This window comes from Daldinia loculata (assembly GCF_022478755.1).
Source record: "Daldinia loculata strain CBS 113971 unplaced genomic scaffold F4817scaffold_70, whole genome shotgun sequence".
Classification (NCBI taxonomy): Eukaryota; Fungi; Ascomycota; class Sordariomycetes; order Xylariales; family Hypoxylaceae; genus Daldinia; species Daldinia loculata.
This window is the reverse complement of record NW_026054924.1, coordinates 4674-28291: the sequence shown is the minus strand read 5'-3', so window position 1 is coordinate 28291 and position 23618 is coordinate 4674. Positions and strand designations below refer to the sequence as shown.

At 39.8% G+C, this 23618-nt stretch overlaps 5 protein-coding genes across 5 annotated transcripts; 2 read left to right on the top strand and 3 right to left on the bottom strand.

The window, feature by feature from the left end:
• Positions 1 to 6114: 6114 nt before the first annotated feature.
• F4817DRAFT_319960 (uncharacterized protein) lies at positions 6115 to 9435 on the bottom strand (the record flags this gene model as incomplete). The annotated part of the gene is made up of 4 exons (XM_049301131.1): positions 6115 to 6845; positions 6914 to 7133; positions 7188 to 9076; positions 9168 to 9435. The coding sequence occupies 4 exons, from the start codon at positions 9433 to 9435 to the stop codon at positions 6115 to 6117; spliced, it is 3108 nt and encodes a 1035-aa protein (XP_049154959.1).
• A 188-nt stretch (positions 9436 to 9623) lies between these two features.
• F4817DRAFT_350419 (uncharacterized protein) lies at positions 9624 to 12206 on the top strand. Its single transcript, XM_049304939.1, has 6 exons — positions 9624 to 9949; positions 10195 to 10333; positions 10389 to 10949; positions 11002 to 11286; positions 11342 to 11759; positions 11876 to 12206. The coding sequence occupies exons 2-6, from the start codon at positions 10205 to 10207 to the stop codon at positions 12019 to 12021; spliced, it is 1539 nt and encodes a 512-aa protein (XP_049154958.1). The 5' UTR covers positions 9624 to 9949; positions 10195 to 10204; the 3' UTR covers positions 12022 to 12206.
• Positions 12207 to 14933: 2727 nt separating this feature from the next.
• On the top strand, positions 14934 to 16067 carry F4817DRAFT_319958 (SWIB-domain-containing protein; the record flags this gene model as incomplete). The annotated part of the gene is made up of 4 exons (XM_049301130.1): positions 14934 to 14946; positions 15051 to 15190; positions 15296 to 15799; positions 15879 to 16067. The coding sequence occupies 4 exons, from the start codon at positions 14934 to 14936 to the stop codon at positions 16065 to 16067; spliced, it is 846 nt and encodes a 281-aa protein (XP_049154957.1).
• Positions 16068 to 16854: 787 nt separating this feature from the next.
• Positions 16855 to 18606, bottom strand: F4817DRAFT_350412 (uncharacterized protein). Its single transcript, XM_049304938.1, has 2 exons — positions 17630 to 18606; positions 16855 to 17573 (listed from the first exon to the last, which is right to left on the bottom strand). Exons 1-2 carry the CDS (start codon positions 18321 to 18323, stop codon positions 17170 to 17172), a joined length of 1098 nt encoding a protein of 365 aa, XP_049154956.1. The 5' UTR covers positions 18324 to 18606; the 3' UTR covers positions 16855 to 17169.
• A 1626-nt stretch (positions 18607 to 20232) lies between these two features.
• F4817DRAFT_265046 (uncharacterized protein) lies at positions 20233 to 23241 on the bottom strand. The gene is made up of 2 exons (XM_049299350.1): positions 22452 to 23241; positions 20233 to 22372 (listed from the first exon to the last, which is right to left on the bottom strand). Exons 1-2 carry the CDS (start codon positions 22905 to 22907, stop codon positions 20408 to 20410), a joined length of 2421 nt encoding a protein of 806 aa, XP_049154955.1. The 5' UTR covers positions 22908 to 23241; the 3' UTR covers positions 20233 to 20407.
• Positions 23242 to 23618: the final 377 nt, after the last annotated feature.

Genomic DNA, 23618 nt, shown 5'->3' with positions numbered 1-23618 from the left:
ACCGGTACCGCTAGTTAAAATGTAGATTATAAACTTTTTAAAACTATTAATATGTTTAAAATTGTACGTATTAACGCGTTTATTAGTAATAAAAATGCGTAAAGTACTGTTAAAACTTGCTATTTTTTCGGTAGTTAAGTTATATTGGTAGTAAATATTAAATAATTTTTAATATTTATAGATAATTTGGTATTATTGCAACTTATCTAAAATAAAATAAAAATTAGCTTAATTATCTTTCTTTTAATATATTATAAATTAAAGGCGAATAATCTTATTAAATAATAAATAAACATTTTTACCGGAAATTTCGAATTTATTAATTAGCTTATTTGTATTATAAAAAGCTTTAGTTGTAATAATGGGAAGTTAGTAGAAATTGCCAAAAAGAATAGAATTTATTTCTCTTATAATATTATTTAAGTTAGGTTTAACCTGCTTAAAGTAGCCGTTAATATAACTAAACTGTTAAAGGTTAACTATTAACTTTTCGTTAATAAAAAGATATTGCTTACCCAAAAAATCATTTTATAAATTGGATATGTAAATATTATCCAAAAGGTTAAAAATAATAACTACGGGTAAATAAAATAGAAAATATATGGTTTAACTTATAATATTATTTATTATAATCCCCGTTAGAACATATTGCAAAACAGGATTAAAAATACTTTTATTTTAAACTATTTGCGTTAAATACACATATAACACTTTAAGTAAGTAAAATTTACCTGTACTTACAAAACTGTTACAATTAATTAAAATAAATATAAATTTTTAACCGTTAAAAAATGTAGCATAATAATTTATAAATATATTATAAAACTAACGTTATTTCTGGTTTAAAATTTCTTTTACACGTTTAAATATTTCGAAAGTAGCGTTATTTATTGCGCTTTAATTTTAACGCGTTAATTTTTGCTTATACTTTTAGAAGTTTTTATATCCAAGATATTTACCAACCCAATCGCTTTAATCAAAAACCTGGTCTTTATTTTATAAGTTAAATTCTTTAAACAAATCGTTTTAGCCGCATTTGGGGTACTGGCAAGCCAATTTATCTTAACTATTAACTACATTATTAACCTTTTCTTTTTAAAATTTAAACTTATTATTATTAATAACCAGAAATAGCACGTTATAATAGTTATAAAAGTGCTTATTAACATAGCGCATTTTACAAGTAACATAAGCTTTTACGTACGTGTTATATTATACGTTACCAATAATTTTGGTTTCCTTAACGCTTTTCTGGTTGAAAAAGTAATAAAATATTATTTTAATTTTATAAAAGTTTTTTTTATGCGTTTTCTAATTATATTTAGAAAAATAAATTAAAATGCAGTTTTTTACTTAAAGGTAAAGGCAAAACAGCTATAAATTTTAACTATATTTGGTAAACTACTCAAAATAAGTGACATTTAAAAGCGGACCAATATTTAAGCGGTTTTTATATTTATTTAAAAGGTTAAATTCCCTGCTAACTTTACTTTTTTCTGTTATAAATTAATAAAATTAAACCTTTTTAAGTTAATAATTTACTATTTGACTTATTCGGGAAAATTATTATAATAAAATATTTAATAATATATATATAATTTTTTAAACAGATTAATTCTACTTTTTAACCAGCTTATTTATTATTTATATAATAAACGAAAAAATAAAAACCTGTTCGTTAATACGCAGTAAAATCTTACGTAGTAAATTATAATATAACTTGGTTTTTACCTCGGCTTTAAAATAGTATTTAACAATATAATTAAACATAATAGTTAAATTTATGCATAAAATAATGTCCATATTAACTATTTAACCAATAATAATTAATAAGTTATATAAATTTAAACATTTATTATTGTATTCCAAAATGTATAACTAATAGTTAAAATTTAAAGAATAATTTACCTTTACCGAGTAAATAATCTATTATTTAAAATAAAACTAGTAGTAAAAATTAAAAAATAAAACGTAAACAGCCTTTAAATAAGTAAAAATAACCAATCTTGTGTCGTTTAAAATATATTCACTGTTTTTTATTAAGTTTAAGTTAATAGTATAAATTTAAGCTTAATTAAAGTGTTAGCGCCCCGCCAGCGCTTATATCCTTTTCTTTTGCATGTAATAAACCAAACTATAAAAATAAATCTAAAAACGTATTAAAAACCGGAAAAAAAAGTCGAAAAATATATTTTACTTTTCCCGCAAAAACAATAACAGGTTTATATTAAACTTAAACTTTTAATTATTATTTATATTTAACGTTTTAACGTAGTTATTCTAAAACGTTACAAAATCTTGCTACAATTGCTTAGTACTTATATCAACAAGCGGTATATTTTTAAACTATACAAATTTATAATTATAAGACATACCACAATCTTACCACTTGTAACAATTCCACCAATCTGTTACGCGAAATTTAAAAATTACCACCTTTTTTATAAACATTTAAAACCAAACATAAAACCAATAAATAATAATATAAAGATTTTTTCGATTATTGCAGCAAAATATTTTAATCTTATTTTTATTTAACGCTATAAATTATTTATTAAAATTGGGCAAATATTTTTGCAAATTTTACCAGTAATAATTAACAGTAAAAAAAATAAAAAATAAAGATAGGTAATTTAACGCTTAATAAAAAAATTTAAAATTTACCCGCTAACCCGTTTAAAATAAACAGATACCTCGTAAATTGCTTATATAACATATTATTAAATTAAATATCGCTTAGCCTTTTAACAAATCAGCTTTAAAAACGGCTTTAAACTTATCCGCGTTAAAAACCTAATCCCTAATTAACCACCAATTAACAAAAAATAAACTTTAAGTTTTTACCTACTTTTTTACTATCGTATTATAGTAAATAAAAAGGAATTTTAAATATTACGCAAATTTTTTATTATATTACTTAAACGCATAATTTACCTAGACTTTAAACTTTACACTTTATTAACAAACAACAATAAATTTACTTTTGCCTTAAAGAAAAAGCGTAAAAAAGGTAACAAATAGTAAAGGCTTTAACTTATTAAACTCGTTTAAAGGTATGCTGCGGAAAAAAAGAAGTTTAAGGAAATCCTGCCGAAAAGCCTTACTTTACTACTAAATTTCCTAACAGAAAACATCAAGTTTAACTTAACAAACTAACATATCGGAAATTGCGTTTTTTTCAAAATCGTTTATTATATTCTTTAATTTAACATTTATAATTACTTCGTTTATAACGTCTTTATTATTTACAATAATTATATTAACTAGATTATTAAACACGTTTTTATTATTAAATAGTTAAAATAAACGGTTATAGTTTACAAATATATTTTAATAACCAAGATAATTAATTTTAAAATATATTAACTATTGTTAAATAACTTCGCAGCAAATACAAAAATTATACTAAATTTACCGTTATAAATAAACGTTAACCGTTTTAACGATAATGTAATTAAGTTCTTGCAAAAGTAACAACAGTTAATTCCAAATCTTACCAACGTTACAAATAAAGTAACAAATATATCTTTAATAATAATATAATACCCTATAAATTTAATAAATTTTAACATAAATATAAACGCAAACAATTATTATCTTTTCGATTTAAATAAGCTAAAGAAGATTTATAAGACAATTATTAAAATTTATATTATTACTAATAGTAAAAAAATGGACCTAGTTTTTGTTACTACCAACGTTTTTATCGCGGCATTTTTTGTAAATATTTTACCAAAGTTTTAAACCAAACCATTTAATTTTACACCGTTTATAAATTTGCATTTTTTAAACGTTTAACGCCTAATAGAAATTGTTTAAAAAAAAAATGTTAATATTATAAAAAGCATTTTTTAACATTTATTCCTTAATATTGCCGTCCCGATTCCAGGCAAGATTAAACCGTTTAAACTTTATTTGAAATTTATTTTCGACCGAAGGCTCCGGCGTAAGCACTTTCGCACGATAATATTACTTGCTTCTAATATTAAAATAGCCGAATATTTAATTAAGAATATTAAAACTTAATATAAACCGAGTTAGCAAGCTACCTACATCTAAGCCGTAAAGGTAAAACTAACAACTTTACTCTTTTTCGTATTTATCTTTATTAATAAAATAAGCCATAAAGTTACAACATTAAATCTTATACCAATTTAAAAAGTATTATTTATATTCGGTATCCAAATTGTTATTAATAATATAATTAACGCAATATATACAAATATTACAAATAAGCTTAAATAAATTTTAACGGTTATTTTTACGGATAATATTGCAAAGTTTACAAATAAAATAAAGGTATTAAATAAGAAAATTAAGGTAATAAAAAAAAAAATTATTATTACCGTTATTATCGTTATTATTACTACCGGGGTTACCACCGGAGCTACTACCAAAACCTCAACAAAACTGGCTTAAAAATAACGTGCCAAAAAGGTTACCGCCGTAACGTTTATTAAATTAATACTTATAAAAAATTACTGCTTACTAACGTTACATAATAACAATATTAAATAAATTTTAACTGGTTTAACCTTATTAGAAAAATAAATTAGCAATTTATTAATAATTTTACCAAAAAATATTATTACGTATTATAAATGTTTACGTAGGTTAGGTATAACCATTAGGAATACGCGGATAAGCCTAGGCGGGAGTTAAGGTTGGGGTAAATGTTCGGGGACGGAAAATGTTAAGGAATAGGTTTACAGCGATACTTATATGCTTAAGTGCCGGGTGCATAATAATAAAAATAAACGCTTATTTATTTTATTATCTTTTTAAAAAAAAAACGCGTTAGGAGGTTATTATAATAATGTTTAAACTTAATTTATTTGGTAAATACTTTTGCAATAATTAACGTAATTTATAACTTTTTTATTTTTTTGTTTGGGGAAGAAATATTAAAAAAGTAGTTTGTTATGATAAACGTTATATATAACTGTAGCATAAAGATCAATTACTTAATCCAAATAATTGGCAAGAGGTTTACGTTTTAAATAACGTAAAAGATTAAACAAAAATATGCTGTTAATTGCAATTATAATAGCTATTTTATTTAAAATAACGTTTTTAAAACGTATATTTAATATTAATTAAATAATTTACATATATTAACACGTAGGATTTTAATAAATTTACCAATATTTTAATTAATTTAATTAATTAGGAATAAGATTAGGTTTAAAAATAGAAAAGTTAAAGTTAAAAATAAAAATAAAAGGTAAAAAAGAAGAAAAAATTGAAAATTTTTAAAGTTAAAATAAAATATTTGTATATTTGGTAGTTATAGTAGGTAAAAAGTAATATAAAAAATAGTATAAAAAATATTTGGAAAATATTGCTTAAAAATAAAAAATATTATAGAAATTATTTGAAAAATATTATGCGATATATATAAAAACCGAAATTTATACTTTACGATTATTATATAAGTAATTTATTAAAATTTTACAATAATATAACAATATTAATTTTAACTGTAATTATTAAATATATTTCCAAATAATCTTAACTTTAACTATAACCTTAACCGTAACTAAACTTTAATTAATTATAAAAAATTGTATAATTTGTTATAATATAGCCGTAATTTTTTTATTAAATTTATAAAAACGTTTTTAAATACCAAGCAACGCTTGTAACAAACCTGTAACGTTTTAACAAAAAGTTATTATAAATTTACCGTATAATAAAAAGTTATTATAAACTATTGTAAGTTTACCGTATACGTATTTAACTATATTTTTAACTATATTCCTTAATTAATCGCATTTAAAAATCTCGGGTAAACTCTAGCCAATAAGGTAAATACAAAATCGTAAAGTTTTATTAGCGTTAAAATTTAATCTTTTTACAAACCAAATTTAATTTAGGAAAATTTTCTAAATTAAGCCTCATTGGGAATTCGTGTAGTTTAAAAAGTAAAACTTTCCAATAAAATTGAGGTTAAGTTCAAATTGGCACGGGCAGTTGATTTGGCAGCAAGTGGATCCGGCTTAGTAAATCTTCCGTGACCACCTGCCATTAGGTACCAGGTACGAAGTACTTCCGTCCAATTGGACTTAGACGTTTTACAGGTCGACTTGGACTTAGAAAAAAAAGGGGGGTAACTCACCGATGAAGGTCTTCTCCAGTCAACGTATTACAGTTAACCATCATCCCATATTCCGCTGCGAAGTCATGGTAATGGGCTGCTATATGGATGTTCGGTCGCATTGTATCCTTCATGTACAAAAGAGCTTTCTCTCTGTCTCCTGGTTCAGCAGCTGCTTGGACTTCTGGGTTGGCTTGTGATGCATCGGGAGCGCGAGTTGCTGCTCGGGACCCAACTTGGGAAGCGAGAGAACCAGCACGCGAAGATGCCGCCATTGATGCAACATAGCATAGCTGGTTAAATGCATTCCGGCCATCGGCAACAATTTGTTTCAAATTCTTGTAGTCCTCACTGGCCGCTGTGTTTCCCATCAAGACTGTCGCACTCTTTGCCATGGCAGTGAATGCAGCAATAACAAACCTAACTGGTTCGCCATGTTCGCTGGCCTGTACTCGGAATTTTGGCTTCAGATGCTTAGGCCGAAGCCAACTCCGAAGGAAGACTGGTATGATCTTACCCCAGAGACCATGCGCTGACATTTCGTAACTGGAGAGGTGGTGCTTTGGCGACTGTAAACGCCGAGTTCCAGGTGGCAACGGAAAGGCACGGAGATGTAAAGTGTATTCTTGTACGGCGTCTGCAGTCAAGATACCATCCCGGAAGAGAAAATGTGCTAGGTTTAGAAGACCCGCGAATTCGGAATGGCATGGGTCATATGGCCGAGTGAGAATAATGTCCAATGCCGGTGCTACCATCTTAAGTCAGTCTAACGCGTCCTTTGCACATCACATCTTGAATGAAATACGTGGCACTTACCGATTGTTTCTAAGGCCGGGCGAGGATTGTTCATCCCCCATTGTTGGCCATACTCATCGCGTTTTGCTCCTTGATGACGCTCCATTTCCTTCTGCATGAATTTAACCTGGTAATGATATCGACCATGAGTTTGGCAGTCAAATTCTTTCTGGCCCGTGCTGATATAGCAGTTGCGGCAATAAATCCAGCCTCGAGGGCCTTTGGCGCCGCTGTTCTCAGCCTATTATGGGAGTCAGTTACCGCTATGGGTGGGTAATGGCGACAAGAAACTAACCTGTTGAGGCATATCACCAATAAACACCATAGTCCATGTGCAAACCAATTTTTCTTCTCCTGAGATGTCCATTTTGACGCCCATGTCTAGGTCCCTCAGTGTTCCTAATCCCTTGATGACTTCAGCAAAGTCTGAGCCATGGGGCCCAAGAACAAGAGGGATAATATGGCCGGGACGTAGACGGTCCTTTGCCGGAAGACCACATGGTGTAATATAATAACCCATCAAGCTCCGGTATGAATTCGCGAATACTCCGAATCCATCGATGAAAGTCACAACAGGCAAGGAAAGGACGGGTAACGAATCAGGAGACATCTGGTCCCAAAGCGTCTCAAACATCTCCCGTCCAAAATACTCTACTTCAAGTTCGCCTCTAATGGGGTGAGAGTGGCAGAGTGGGACGACGTCAAGCACAAAACCATCGAGCTCAGGGTCCCACTTTTTTGTGATCACACGACGAACGAAGTCTTCCTGTTCAGGAGTCCTGGAAGCGACTTCGGGCTCCCGATACTTAGGGTATTCCTCTCGCCGTTTTCTACCACGAGCTTTAGGCAGACTGGGGTTCTCATGGATCTCTCCGGTACAATAATCCTTGAAGATGGATACGTGACAATATGCGTTTTTCTCGGAGATGTATTCGCCCTCCACGTCGGTGAAAAGACAAAGCTCATCATCCTCCATTGCCGGAATGATTTCTGATGTTCTAAGTTCGGGTGAGTCCTTGTTGACATACCGTTGAATCTGCAAGGCGAGAATTTCCCGGCTCTGGCCTGTAACAGATTCTGCTCTCATATCCCAGCCATACCCGATGACACGGCCAATATGGAGGTCAACAGCCTCTTCACTATAATCCTCAATGCTATGGCAATGACAGTCATGCTTGCTGCATCGATAATAGATGTCATCACCAGCAAGGATAAGGACCCGCGCACCAATAGGCATATGAGGATAAATCCCTTGAGAGGACCGGTTGGAACTGGTCCACGCCCGAGACTCGTACATCTCTTTGGGTAAATCAACAAACTGCCCAGGACCAGTCCATATATCATTCATGATATCTGATGACACATATGCCTTGATCATTGACGGAGGATCGAAGTAGGTGAGCTTGACTGAGGCAAGCGGCTCATCGGGGTTGTCATCGGGTTTGTCATCGGGTTTGTCATCTTGACTTGGTGATGCCTTTCTCTTTCTGCCACGTTTTTTAGGCTTCTGCCCATGGGCCATGGCCTTCAGTCGTTCAAGGACTTCCTTGCGTCGCTTCTTCGCTTCCGTCGGCAACTTCTCTGCCTTCAGGGGGATCTCTGCCTCTCGCATGTTGATAAGCGGTAGACGCTTGCGTTGGCGACTGATCAAGGTTGAGAGCTGTTTAGGAAGATTGACAAGATCTGGAATCTGGTTCCCATCCTTGTCACGAACGAGTTGGAGACCTTCACGAAGCATGGTCCATTCGTCACGGCTAAGTCCCTGAAGGTCGGCAAAACAGGCGAGAAATTTCTCAATGAGGGTGCTCTCTATAAATTTGTTTTGCTTCATCTCGACGAGGTGTGAGATGTCAGGACTTCGCTCATCTTCTTCGTCTATGAGTTCATAGACTGGTATCTCGATAGGCAAGACAGTTTCGACTTGCGGCCGGTCGGGTCCTACAGATTCACCAAGGGGTATTTCTCCAGCCTGCATTCCCCCGATTGTTAAATCAGAAATACTAGGCCCCCCGGTCTCTGTCTCTTCATCTTCAAATTGATCGAAGGGCTCGGGCTGGGGCGCTTCATTTGATCCCTCGTTGTAGTCAGCGGCCCCTAACACGTCAAAGGGGTTAGGGCGCACAGTGCGATCATCGTGTAAAACCGCCCCACCACTATCACCAACTCGCTCCAAGTCAACCCCCTCTGTTACCCGGCTGTTAGTACCAAAAAAAAAAGCTTCGAGCACATGTGAAGAGGGGAATTATTTAAGTTGAATATTTGAATTATAACTGACCTTCGTCGTCATCAGTCTCCCAAGAATCTCCGGCTGGATCATCCATGCCTTCGTCATGGCCGTCGCCCCCTTCATTTTCGATAGTCGACATTACTGCGTCGTCATCCCATAGATCTTGCGGCTCAGTATCAGATTGAATTAGCTCCTCGGCAGCAGGAGCACTAGCACCTGCTTCCTCTTCCTCTTCATCTTCATCTGCTCCTGCAAATCCCTTATGCTTCTTGGGTAAAGGCCCAGTACTGGGAAGGCCCACACGAGGACGCGGCATCTTGATTGATTCGGAACTATCAATTGAAGAAAATATGAAGGTGTGTTTAATGGACGAAAACGAGTAAAGAGTGTAGATGTGTTTGTTTTAAAGAAAAGGAAGGAAGTCAGTGCGGGAGTTGCTGATGTTCATATTGCCAGGTGTAAACTGCCACTTAGGGCAACACGATTATCAGCACTACAGCAACTATGACGAGAATTAATGCAGGAGGTACCATTAAAAAGTTGCAACCTGATCAGGTTGCTGTCGATTAACAAGTGCTTTAGGAATACACGATAGGAAACCACCTAGCAGCAAACATCACAAGAAAGGTCTTTGCTTCCTTTTCTCCCACACGCAACCGCCTTTCTCCCTCCCACATATAACCCATCCTTCTCTCACCCACGCATTAATAATTCTATTCCCCCATACAATATTAATTGTTGGCCCCTCCCAGTCAACAACAGTTATTGTCATCTTCTGACACATAGGCGACAGTGACCCAACGAAGACTTTTTGATACTACTAGGAAAAGGTAAGTCCATATTCCATCTCACTTCGTAACACTTGATACATGCGTGGCCAAAAGAAACATCAATAATCCATCGTTATCCCTTCACTTATGATTCCCTCGTCTTCTTTTTCAAAGTCCATCCCCTAAAGCCCTATATCTAACCCCTCCCCACTTCATCCTCTACCTCGACGTTCTATTATTTTATTCGCAATTAGCGAACTATTCTATTGGTGGCCTCTGTCAATTATTAACTCGTCTTGCTTTAGTCCTAACGAGATGGCTGATAGCCCTACTGAGACGCCTACCGACAGCGCTGCTGGCGCTGGTCCCAGCACTCGTCGCAGTTCGCGACAAGTCCCCAACCCCAATGCGGGCCAACCTTCCAGCATTCCCCGTGCTAGTCGAGTTAGTATATCCTAAAGCCTTTAGTTAATTTACTCTAATATTAATATAATTCTAGGGCGCAAGTCGAGTTCGCGGTGTCCGTAGCCGTCGTCGAGATAGAAGCCCGGACCCCGCTGAAGACCCTAGCGGTTCTGGTGATCCGAGCTCTTCTCAAGCACCGGGTCTCTCTCAGACTCCTGGCCATTCCCAAACCATGGCCACATTCGGAACTTTAACCGAAACCCCCACTGGTGCCCTGAGCACTCCTGTTGCAAAGTCGACTTCAAAGTCGAAGAAAGAAATGACCCTCGAGGAGCTTTATCCTGATGCTGCGTTGGAGTTAACTCGTGCTCACGTGAAGCATGTTATTGATAAGGGATCATTGACCTACATCAGCTTCACCTTCAAAGAGTTCGGCAAGCCCTCTGATGAGGAGTACGTTGCCATGAAGGACGTCGCAGAGTTCGAATTCCGGAAGCATTTCATCGGCATGGGAACGAACAAATGCGTCTTCTACTGCATCAAGAAGGCACTGCCCAACGTGGACTTGTCTTCCACCGTCTCTCGTGAGCTGCGCAAACATCTTCTTAGTCGATATGCAGACTGGAAGTTCGATCTGGTTTCTGATCGCATCTACGTAAGTTTTGTTTTGTATGTCTCTCTACGATATCGACTGACCTGTCACAAAGGCCTATGTTCTTGATCAGCTCGCCCAGTTCGGGTCTCAGCTTGATCATGATCCCAACACCAAGGCCGGCGAGGATGCCCTTGCTGAGTTCTTTGGGCCTCGCATTGATGCTAACCTGTTCAAGGGCCTATATGGTGAGGCCAACTACAAGGTCTTAGATGTCGACCTAGTCTTCGCCGAGGAGAACAGAAAGAAGTTGGCATTCTGGTACTTGAAGCAGGTTCTTGTGAATCTATTCCTGCGTACTGTGCCTCTTGTCAAGGAGGAGCTGAGACTTAACAAGGCTGTGAGTCTGGTTTTATTTTTGATATGCTATTAGGATGTTTCTGACCTATTACTAGAGCGGTAAAGACGGTGCTCCAACCCCGTGGGCAGCCCGACTCCCTCGAAACTCCACCTTCGTCGTAGCCGATACACTCCGCAAGCACGTCCAGGATTTCTTCGACCGCATTCCCACGAACACAATGTTCTCCACCGTCGAAATGAAGTACTTCCCGTGGAAGAGGTACACAGATGAAGCCAAGAAAAGGATCGCTGTTTCTGCCGAAGGTGCTGCACGCAAGCTGCTTGCATCGGAGTTAGCGGACCAAGAAATGCGCATCCGTACCCCGCCTCCTCCCGCCGGAACTCCCTTTGGCTCTCCCTTCGGTAGCGGAGCTAGCCAACAACCTGGATCAGGACAAGGACGCCGTCAAATCATCTCGCCCATCCCTCTGGCTCTTGGGAGATCCCGCTCGGACAGTCATCCGAGTCCTTTGGGTAAGGACATTCCGTAGCCCTGCTTTTTTATGAATCCCTTCATATCAACGTCCTTAAGGACCACATCGCGGTTGAATTTAATAGTCGAATTAAAACTGATAAAAGACAAAAAAAAGATAGTTGCGAGTTAGACGACGCAAACGAGTCATATACTGACTTCAACATGGACGCCGAGTCCGACACCGACATGACTGAACGTTCTATAAGCCCTTCGATTCGAATCATGGAACGTGCTAGCAAATATGCGGCAGCATATCACTAATGGATCGTTACTTGTGTAAGACCCTACAGGACAGGTGACAGGTGGGCATTGCTATTGCTTGGCTTTATAAATGGCAATCAACTCATATGATGCATTGATCGATTTTCTTTCATGTTACGCGTTGAGTTTTATGCATCCTCATAGTTCGTTCATAGCAAACCTATTAAATACACGATATGAGGTGATGAATGGTTCGTGGTAAAAGGGGTATAAGTGATAATGATCGCGGCATAACCTCGGGATACCCCTGTGCACGGACCATCAATGCGCATGTACTTCCGCATATAAAATTTGCGGTAAGATACTTAAAATTCTACAATGACTCTTTTGAACACAATGATTGTTGGTCAAACAATCATTGTTTAACTTTACAATCATTGTAACCCCACACATTTTCCCACTACGGTAGGTTTTAATCATACCTTCACTATTCCCACATATAATGGTCGAGTAACAGAGCTGGAGTACGGGATTGCTCTTTGTTCGTATTAAATAGGTACATAGTTATGCTGTTGATCGTTTCTTGCTTCTTTTTAACATGTCGTATTATCGAAGGGGCATCATTTGCGGTTATTGGCAGCTCCACTTACACTATGCGACCAAAGAACGAGAACACAACTATTTTGAAGCACGAAGAACTATGAACCTACCTAAGCAACTAAGACTAGGCAGCTCATGGTCAGGAATTGTTGTTTGACGCATCTTAATAACCGCACAGTTTGATATAAAAGGTGCTTATGCAATCTCGTTTAATATAAAGAACATTCTAACGCAGTACTCATATAAGCTTTCACGTTGCATAACAAATCGCTTATAAATTACAATATTTCTGTGTATTTTATGGGAAAAGTGATGCTGAGTAAGATCATACTTCTGCTTGGATCTAAGGCTGCTGAGTCAATATCACGTATGACTATGTATGCCTTAGGTTTTCCCTCGATGAAGCCCGGCTACTTAGCGCCAAGGCCAACTAAGTGGAAGAGTATCTAGGTAATGCTGCTGGAAGGTAAGGCTATGAAATTGTATAGGAAAGTTAAAAAGGATCTGTCATGTCAAACGATACGATACCCTAGCTCTGGCTCCCTCGAAAAGGGTGATGCAAATGCCTTACGCACCATAACCGCGCCTCTTGGGTGATTAATAAATGTATTGCTAGGTACTTAAACAGCTTATACAACTACTAGACGTAAACAAATTCATTGTCATTACCTACCTATAAGTAAACGTAGCAATAAAAGAGGTAGACTAGTAAAGGGCTTAACTATAGAGTTAAAAGTATTAATATTAAGCTGTGGGATTTTGATGAATTGTGGGAGTAAGTATATAGGTAGTTAGCTTGAGGAAGATCGCATAACCACAATAAACTTATCATATTGTCACCGCAAAAATAAGTGTTGGACATAGTATATAGCACTCCGGCGTGAAATGTATACCGGTAAGGTACCCAAATAAGAAATAATGAAAACCTCCAAGTTAACCTGCACAAGTACTAAATGAGTTCATAAATCATACAACTACTATACTTTATCTCCAAACAGTCCCAATAATATTGTTTGGAAGACAAGGTGCGATTAGATGAAAATGATAGCGATGGTACATACTTGCGCACTTCTGGGTAAGGCTGACCATGCCTAATGCGGTAACTCACACAAAGGCTGGCCTTATGATTGGTTGGATTTAGCCGCACCATACAATCTCCGTCATCCCGCGTCCCATCTGAAGCTAGCGTTGCCGCTGGGTAAGGTCAGGTATCATTGTTGCCGATAGGCGGGGAAAGGGATAAGACCGTCAAGTATCCGTGATATACTTTCAATAACTTTGTCTCATGTTATTTAGGTAGTTTTAAGGTCTGGCGAATGGGGTAACAATAGTCCAAATAAAAGTGAATGAAGTATAAAAGATCCATCTTCAAATAATAAAAATACATCTGGCTTATCTTTTAGAATAACTACATTGAAAATAGATGTTCAAGTTAAATTAGCAAATACCTTTTGTATGTACATAAATCAGCTTACCTCTAAGTTATGTAACTAACGTAGTCGGCCAGAAACCTTATATGCAACTAGCAAAGTTATAGCGCGCCATTGGTCCAATGATTGGTCTAGTGACCTTTTCTCGCGGGCGGACTGTCAACGACAAGTCTTTGTGCTGTTCCTACCTTATGTACAAAGGATTATAATCATCTTCCATTGATAGTTACAACTACATGACTACAATTAATAAGACCTTCCAAACTAATCCTGGTCGGCTATACTTCCATTTTTACATCTGTTAATTGTCCATCCCGCCCCTACCTCAGCGTCAAGCCAAGGATATCTGCTTCTCCGAAGCTACGTCCATGCGCGCATCATCGCAACAGACGTCGCCCACATCCTTTTCATATCCCTTCCGCAGCCACCGACTTAACAACCATAGTAGCAACTAGTTACTCCCATCAGGCCGCCTACGCCTGGACCTGGACGTATCGACCGGGTATAGCATTAATAGTGCCCTTACTACCTACAACTGCCATCGCGTCTTTAGCCGCTAGCTGCGATTTATAGGTAAAGTGCAAAGTAAGGTGTATGTAGACATGCACTACTATGATGTAGTTAATCCCTATAGCTCAAGCAGTTGCTGATACTTTCCTAGAACTTGGGCATCCAATTTACCAACCGCCACTCGTTTAAACCCAATACCAGCTACCATAGAGCGCCGCCCATCGACTACCTAACCCTGCCTACCTTTCCTCCTCACTATGTTCTGACCTCGGAGGCGATCCTACACACATTATCGCGCTTGCATCGAACCCCTCTCTTATCCTTGTCAAGGTATATATTTGACTAAACACGACACATTCCTCGCCAGTTGCGTGCCACAGAATTTCCGGTTATATCGTATTTGGAAGATAATCGCAATTAGCGTGTAGCATCATGGCAGCGCCTTGTAAGTTTCGCATCTATACTGCACCCTTCAGTTCGTATCTATCTTATGCTATTTCTATTAGATACCACTGGTCAAGTAAGCTAGCATTGAACTAATAGAGGTAGTGACTGCGGAAGAGGAGACCCGTTATACGGAAGTCATCGATGGCATCCTAGCTACCGCGGACCTTGAAACTGTCACGCGTAAGAAAATTCGCATGGGCCTCGAAGCTGCACTGGGCGGGAAGGATCTGAGCGATCAGAAGGTGCGTGGCAAGTTCCTAAGTCTTATTACTGCAACTTGATTCTCTACCCTTATTTACTAGTATCACGCGAGGCTTCTACGTTTTACTAACTTGATATCCTCATAGAATGCTATTAAGGCGCTGATCGAGGAGCGTTTTGACGCTATCTCGTCAGGTGCTCCGCCGCCATCCTCCGCAATTCCCCAGCCCGAGTTGACTTCTCCACGTCCTTCGCCTCTAGAACAAGCCAATGGCTACGAAGAAAACAGCCAAGATGCGGATGACACAAACGGGGATGAGATAAAGGTGTCAGTGCAACCGCCTAGGAAGAAACAGCGGAAAGAGAAGAGTGAAGATACGGAGGACGCGGACGCCAAGCTGGCAGCGATGCTCCAGGCACAGGAGAACCAGCGCACTCGCGCAACACGTGGAGGTGGGAAGCCTAAGGCCCCGGCGAAGAAGAAGAAAGCCACGCCTCGGAAGAAGAGCGAAAAGAAAGTCGGACCCGATGATGATAGCGACGTGGCAGGAAGCGAGGAATCAAGTAGCCGGCCGCGAAAAGCTGGAGGGGGTTTCCAGAAGCCCTTTAATCTTAGTTACCCGCTCGCCGAGCTCTGCGGAGAATCACAGGTGAGCATTCCTCGAGTCAAACTTTTAACCAGGGCCAGGTCCCTGTAGCAGGTATCCATCTTCTAACCCTTAAGCACAGCTGTCCCGACCGCAAGTCGTCAAGAAATTATGGGAACACATTAAGGGCAACCAACTGCAAGACCCAAATGACAAGCGGCAGATACGATGCGACGAGAGGATGCAAGCCGTTTTTAAGCAAGCTAGGGTGGACATGTTCCAGATGAACAAGCTGGTTGGTAACCACCTCTACCCGGTAGACGAGGAGTAATTAGCGAGTTGGCAAGTTGTGCTGCGGGTACTCTCTTGAGTTGATCCTTAGAAGATATAGCTGGTTGGGCTTACGTGATTAGCTAATGGTGGATGGCTACATGTTCGTGATATGGACGTGGCATGCTTTATGATCGTTTTCTTTACTCCCGCTGACCCCTTGAATGCGGCCGTAGGTGGAATCGGTCGGTTTACCATCGGCGTTAGGGGGGATGAGATTGATGCATCGGCGAAGCGGCGTAGTCACTAGGCTATCTACTTTAGATAGGCTTCGATAGTTAGGTTTTGAAGCTTCATCTCAGATTAGCTAAATTAACAAGACGGGTTTCGAAGGAGATGTTTGGGGTTAACTCAGTGACTGATCTCTGTGTTCTATTTACGCTGTGACCCTAAATGAGGTGAACCTAGGACAGTCATACCTAGGTGTCGCGGATAAGAAGACCACTATACCGGTTGTTTGTGATTTCATCAGCTTATTACATACCTAATATACATATCCGATGTTTACCTACCTACCTACCTCTTACATACCTCTTACATGTTTGCCCGTTAAGGAAGGGCATCAGGCCGGGGTATATCAAATATATATCCCCAAACATACCTAGGTAAGCAAAGGAATTACGTATAATTATGCTAAATGAATACCTACATGTATAAAATATATATCGAATGTATATAACCTAGATCTTTTAATGGAAATGTTCAATTAGTACCTACTTACATGAAGTAGAGTACCACCCTTTATACATATGATAACCGTACCTGCAGGGCTGTCATCCCGCTTGACCGGGTAAACTTAAGGCTAGGTACTTAGGTATTGTACAATGTTTCACTCATTTTCACGATCTCACAACATTTTCAATCACATCATCAGTAATTACATCAATATTGCCTCAATAATCGCCCAAATATTCCGTATCAGCTATATGACACCAATCAAGTGGCGTAAATCACTTGCCAACATGCCCTTGAATCCATAATGCCTATTAAGCCTCATTCTCGTATATCTTACCCCTTGCCGCCGTTTGCCTTAAGCTACTATTAAAAGAAAGTTTCACGGTGGTAAAATAGTTTCTTATACCCATAAAAATCAGCTCCGATAGTTACACAAATATTTCCGTCGCTTTAGGCTTGCTCTCCACTAGAGCCGCGATGAAAATGGCCTCAGTTGTTGGTAATTGAGGCTCTGACTCGGAGATTGTTGATAAATGAGGCTGGAGTGCCGTTCTTGCGAGGTTGAAAATTTCGTCAGCGGTCAAAGTAATATTTAATGTCCATTCTCCAAGGAGCAACTCCGTGCGTATGTGGTAACTTCTAGTAGGTACGTTCAAGCTTGATGGTTTGGCGAGTTGTTGGGAGTTTTCGTCGGTTAGGCGCGTGTGACTCAGCTTGCGGACCAAGTATAATGTTACTGTAAACACGTATTCCGGAGCATGTATTCGGCGTTCTTCTGGTTGATCCGATGGATCTAGTTGGTCCGATTGATCTGGTTCATCTAGTTGGTGACCTATAGATGTTAAGCTTTAGTTTCTAATTAATGCTAAAAGACAACCCTGAACTTACGTTGAAAAAATGAACAACTACTGCCTCTACTGTTATAGTAACAGTTGGCACACGCGCCCCCGAAGTCATACTCCATACCCATTGATGCAACCACACAGCTATCCCAAAACCCTTTTCCTTCGGTACAGTTATCGCACCTATTATTATAGGGTTTACGTGTTCCACATGCTTGCAGCATAGCAGCGTTGATGTTAAGTGGTCGTTGAGCGCTGAATTGTTTTCGCGATTTGGCGTACATAGGGTTATGTCGTAAATGGTTGCGTGCTGGTTTTTTAAGAAGAGTTCGGACTACGTGACTTCTTGATGTAGGTATAGACTTTAGCAGAGGCGGAGGGATGACATCTTTATATTTTGTCTTGACTATAGCGAAAGCCGAAGGTGTACCCTTCGGAGAGTCTTTATCTAATTGGAATTCGGGTAGTGTAAGCGAGTTTGAGCAGCTCGGCGGTAGTAGCAAAAAGTGCATGTCAAAGTCTGTATCAGGAGGCAAAGGATAGATGACAGCACGAAACTTGTTATCACAATGGCCCTGCTGCTCTAACTCTTCACAGACCGCGATTACTTCGTCTTGTAACTTGTCTGATATAGCTTCGAATACGGCATTTCTGATAAGTCTTGTAGGTAACTTAGCTGCGGATTGATCAATTCTAGGGAAATTGGTGGTATCAATTTCTAACGCAAGCTCCGTGGTCATATTTAGTTAGAAGCTAAAAAGACAATAACAACAACTTTTGCTTGATTGATGTTTTGACTGAAATAGAAACTGAAGACAGTATGAAGATAGTAAGACTGTTTCTATTTATATTGGCATATTTAAGGACGTAAAAGGTGAAAGAAAAAGTTGAAAGTTAAAATAAAAGGTGACGTGCGTTCGCGTTTTAAGTCATTGGGTAAACGCGTAAAAGATGGTATGACATGGGCTAAAAAAATGTATATACTGCTCAACTGTATGAAACAATGCATTTTATGTAAATTATGCCTATTCTAAGATTTTATCTTGGTTGTTGTGGATTAGATTGTATAAGGGGCATGAGGTTTTTCTGGTAGCGAGCTTAACTTTTTGAAGCCATTGGTTAAGATGATGGATGTATTTTGGCTTATGTCCGGCGGTCAATGCCATACGCTTCCAGATTACTTACTGACTAATCGTACCCTTGCATTTACACACACTACGAATTTCGAATCCGAAGCTTGGTACGGGAGGATTTCCAGAAGTCATACAGGGCTGGAAAATGTCATTTAAGATGCGATCGGCCCTTCGATCTAAGACGGCACTTACGTATGATAGATTAGAAGTTAGCCTTTAGCATCATTCATTTTCATTACAGATAGTCCTTGCTCGCGGAATCGTGGCTTTAAACCCGAAGTTATTAGAAAGCAAAAGGTCTTTTAAACCATCCACTGTCACTATCTAACATCTCATCTAAACGTTTTCACCTATGCGATTTTTCGTGGGCGCTACTCATTCGTATGGTGCTGCGACAATCCCAACAGATATAAACATCACTACACATGTTACACTCGTAAGCCACCGACTGAATCGTGTGATGGCATAAACTGCACTATACTGGCAACTCCTTTTGCTCGTCCACAACAAGGAGCTTCGTAAATGGGTCTGTCGTTACTCTCAGCATCCACCTTTTATCGAGCGGGTTGCGTATATTTCGAGCCATCTTATCCACTTTATGACATGTCAATTCGAAAGTTAAAGAGTTCATGTTAGCCGAGCCATTGATGTTCATGTCGTTGGCAATCAGATCAACCGTAAGATCCGCCTAACCGAAAGCATAAGCGACCTTTCGGAAGGTCGGTAGCTAGAACTGAAAATCCTAAGTCGTATGTCTCCATAGGAGCGTTGATGGCCTTGTCGAGAGGGCCGATCCTGATAGGATTAAATCTAGTGTTACGCCCGGTTCCCGTCCTCACTTCCAAGAGCTCGCAAGACCCAGTGGCCCCATCCTGAGCATGATAACGACGCTTCAAAGCTTTTCTTCCTTTCCGCGCCGATCTGCATTCACTTTAATGCTCAAGAGATATCAAGTCTTGACTGCATATCCCTAGACCAAGCTAAGCAACAGCTAAATCTAATATGAGAGTTGCTCTATTAACCTCGTTAATAATGTAGTGCATGACGTTCGACAGGAAAAACATGCCAGCGTGGAGATTAGGGAACCTCGTAGGTCATTAAAGAGAAGGGAACTTAGCGCTTCGACTATACGCTCGCGTGCAAATATCGAGGTGCGAAAAGGATACGAAATATCTTCATATCCCACTTTTACAATACATCAGTTACCACATGAGCTTGAAAGTCGCAACATAAGGTATGTTTCTAAATCGAATAAACAAATCCTTGCATACCAACTTGTACGAGACGACCGTCACCGGAGTTGTTAGAGGTGCGTCAGGAAGTTGTCAGGATTCTAGATGAGACATCTAGAACAAAGGACATGTTCAGTATGTATAGACTTAGAATTTGTTTCCATGCCGTTTAGTTCCACCTCGTGACAGAAGTCGCTTGTTGATGAACACGGGAAAGGGTTTTTATGTGTTTTCTCGTTGGGATTGTATTTGACTAATTGAGAACTTGAGTTACGTTTGATCAGTTTGATCGTGGAATATTTAAAAGCTGTGGGGGAGTGTCATGGTCACTACGCGCGCCACAAAATTGTTCAGCGGAGGACGTAGGACGTAAGAAGCATCTGTTCATTATAAAACTTATGTGATTGGAACTTTTAAATCCGTTAGTTGTAAAAGCTTCATGTTCGAAAGTACAGTTAACTAGCCCCATTGTACCAATACTTTCTTCCGGCCTTTATTTCCCTTTTTGCCTTTCCCAGAACCATCTACTCCGCCTTCACCAATATTGCCGTCGGGTTGTGTAGACGTATCCCCACCCGATGCTCCCCAGGAGAAACCGGTATTCCTCGAGCCACCAGCATCTCTACGTACACTCCCAGTCCCGTAGCCGAATATCGTCGTTGTAGGCTTGGGCGCCGTGGGAAGGGCTGGAAATGCTTCTTCCCGGCTAGCATTCTTCGACGCTCTGGTTGGAGTTTGGGACGCCGTGCTAGAGCTCCAAAGGGCTGTGGCCGCTGGCCGCGATGTATTGCCTGTGCTGGCGCTGCTGGATGGCAAGGCGGGGAAAGAAGCTGCGGGAGGCAACGGTGGCGGGCGTCGCGAAGAGCTTGAGCTAGAGAATAAAGTAGAGGACTGCTCTACGCTCGACCGCCGCGATTGTTGGGTAGAGCTTTTGAGTTTGAGAACTCGAGTTGTGTGCCTTTGGGATGGCGCGGCGGCAGCTGTAAGAGGAGAACTAGCGGCGGCGGCGGCCCAGCCAGTGTTAGAAGATGTTGCGCCGTGCATACCGCTCAGGCCTGGCAGAGTTGGGTAATCTTCATTTATTGCCCTCCAATCGCTCCAGGCTTTCCGCAAACCATCTCCCTTGCTGGTGTCCTCAAAAAGATCCGCAACCTCGCGAACAAGCGTGCCAAGAGTAGTGGACGAAGTATCTGAAAATAGAGAAAAGAGTGCATCTACGAGCGCCGCAGCTGACAGCTTGCCCTGTCTGTAGGAAGATATTTGACCGCGAAAGGTGGCAATCTTGTCCCGGTCATTCTGTAATAGGTTCGATGCCCGTTCGATAACTGCGGAATGCCGCAGAAGCCGAACGCGATCTTCTGGTGACAGGTTCGGGTCCGTCAAGTTTAGTCCTTCCATCTCGATAGACGGTGCTGTGATGGTGGTGGCTGGGACAGAAGAACTAGGGGAGCCTGCTGTACGCTGACTTGTTTGGGCAGCGGGGATAGCACTGTTTGAAGAGGGCGCTGCTGATAGTTGCCCACCAAATGTCCGGTTAGAGACGGACTGCGAAGAATGTATAGCCATCTGCCTCTGGAAAGCAAGCTCGTCTCGTCGAAGGGGCTGTGCCGAGCTGACCGGGAGAGGATCTGCGTTCGGATCGCGACCTCTTCCGCGCCTCTCTCTGTCTCTATCCCCATCTCTATCCCGGCCGGAACCACTGCCGCCCCGCCTTTGCTGGTAAGGCTGTCGGTAATCAAAGCTCGAAAGGTCGACTAGACGGGCATCCCTTCTCACATCTTTAGATAAGGAGTTACCGTGTTCACTGAGCTGATGCGCCTTCAGATCTATCTCAGAGTCGAAGACAACAAACTTCTTCTCAAGACACTCGCGATCGAGGCATAAGAAATGATCCTTCTTGAAGTGTTCTTCTAGCGCATTATAATCTCGATAGTAATGAGGCTGCCTAGGATCCTGGCGGTCGCAAAGGAAGCAGCGCTCATGTTTGCTCCGGCAGTGCTCGTAAAGCTTGTCGTCATCGTAGAACCTCTGGCCACAGAATGCACATAGTGGGTGACCCTTAAATCCCGTCTGGTCCACAGCGCCGGGGCGGTCGTCACCGTGTCGCATGTGTTTCTCCAACTCCTTGTCGGTAAATAACTCGTGTTCATGGGTAAACACTTTCTTGTTTCTCGTACACAAGTCGCACATCTTCTTGTGGTGAGCGGTACGGACGTGTCGATGCAGGTCTGGCCAACCGAGGCCAGCAAAGTCGCAAGAGTCATCTGGACAATTATAACGCAAAAGCAAGACAGTGTCTCCGACTATATCTTCGTTCGTGTACCGAATACCGATATTATCGTCTGTACTAGTAACGTCGGTGTCAGAGTAGTCTTGGTATCGTTTAGTCGCATCGTCCGTGAAAAGAACAAACGGGGCAAGTGTCTACCAATGCGACAAGATATGTTAGCCCTCAATACTCTACGCGATGAAGCTGCTGTTATGGTGGTAGAATCGACCATACCCGACAATGCGCGCATTCTTTATTCTTGTATAGCGCCCTCATCCGCAGGGAACAAATATGACAGGTTCTATGGTTGCATGGAGCAACAGACTGGTGGATGACGGGGCTCGCGCAGATGAAGCACACTTCGGCCTCCGCATCTTCTTGGTCGGCGCTCGCTTCGCTAGCCACATGTGAAATGCGAGGTTGAGGCAGAGATGGTGCTGGCTTGTCCGAGTCTCCGTGAGGAAGCGGCGTCGCCGAAGAAGAGGTATGCGCCCCCGATATATTAGCCCCCCTTCCTCTCCCACGTTGCGATCTGCCTTGCCCTCCACCCCTAGAGTTCCCATCACCTCGTCCACGCCCTCTACCTCTGCCTCTCGAATTCCGCTCGCTTCTGCCGCGGCCTTGCCCAGCCTGTATCGAGTTTGAGGCTTCGTTCGACGCGTCTGTCGAGCCCTCAGCAGTAGCGGGCATGATGGGCCGCTAAGAGTTTATAGAGCGAAGAGGCACGACCGATACGTCCCAAGTAGTAAGGTCGTAAATGGAATTGGTGTATCCGAATGTATCTAAAATATTGGACTGGTGTCCATATCCTTAGGAGATACGAATACTTGAGGATATACCTGTATCTGATCGGATTTATCTGATCCCACCTTATTGATTGATGAATTTTAGCGGGCGGTGGCTTGTGACAACATTACCTTAGACGATGGGATGACATTAGGTACTTAGCGTTTGTACCTCTTTGTTCTTGTTACAGCCACAGGACTTATCTCAGTACATTATGGGGCTGGGGGGGTCTATTGACATTATGTCAGCAAAGGTGTCAGTATAATTACATAATTACAGGCTTTGACACCATGTTAAAACCGTGTTAATAAATTAATATAATATTTGCAAAATTTATTATACCGATTTTATTATAAATATTTATAAATTAATATTAATTAATAATATATTAAAGTATTTATTATATTAAAAGTATTTTTTATTTTACCGTAATTAATAAATTTGTTAATAATGTTTAAATAATTATTATTTTTTTAAAAAAATATTACGTTTAAATTTTTTTAATTAATAAAGTAATTAATAAAATAATTAATAAAGTAAATGATAAAATAAATGATAAAATAATTAATAAAAAATTATATGTGTTTACGTAAAAAATACCCGGAAATTAATAAA

Excerpts from the sequence above, each read along its gene's own strand:
- F4817DRAFT_350419 (XM_049304939.1), top strand. The coding sequence starts at position 10,205 with ATGGCTGATAGCCCTACTGAGACGCCTACCGACAGCGCTGCTGGCGCT. Across the intron at positions 10,334-10,388 it reads GCATTCCCCGTGCTAGTCGA|GGCGCAAGTCGAGTTCGCGG; the intron begins GTTAGTATATCC and ends ATATAATTCTAG. Across the intron at positions 10,950-11,001 it reads TGGTTTCTGATCGCATCTAC|GCCTATGTTCTTGATCAGCT; the intron begins GTAAGTTTTGTT and ends CCTGTCACAAAG.
- F4817DRAFT_350412 (XM_049304938.1), bottom strand. The coding sequence starts at position 18,323 with ATGACCACGGAGCTTGCGTTAGAAATTGATACCACCAATTTCCCTAGA. Across the intron at positions 17,574-17,629 it reads TAGTTGTTCATTTTTTCAAC|GTCACCAACTAGATGAACCA; the intron begins GTAAGTTCAGGG and ends TAACATCTATAG.
- F4817DRAFT_265046 (XM_049299350.1), bottom strand. The coding sequence starts at position 22,907 with ATGCCCGCTACTGCTGAGGGCTCGACAGACGCGTCGAACGAAGCCTCA. Across the intron at positions 22,373-22,451 it reads AAGAATGCGCGCATTGTCGG|ACACTTGCCCCGTTTGTTCT; the intron begins GTATGGTCGATT and ends TCGCATTGGTAG.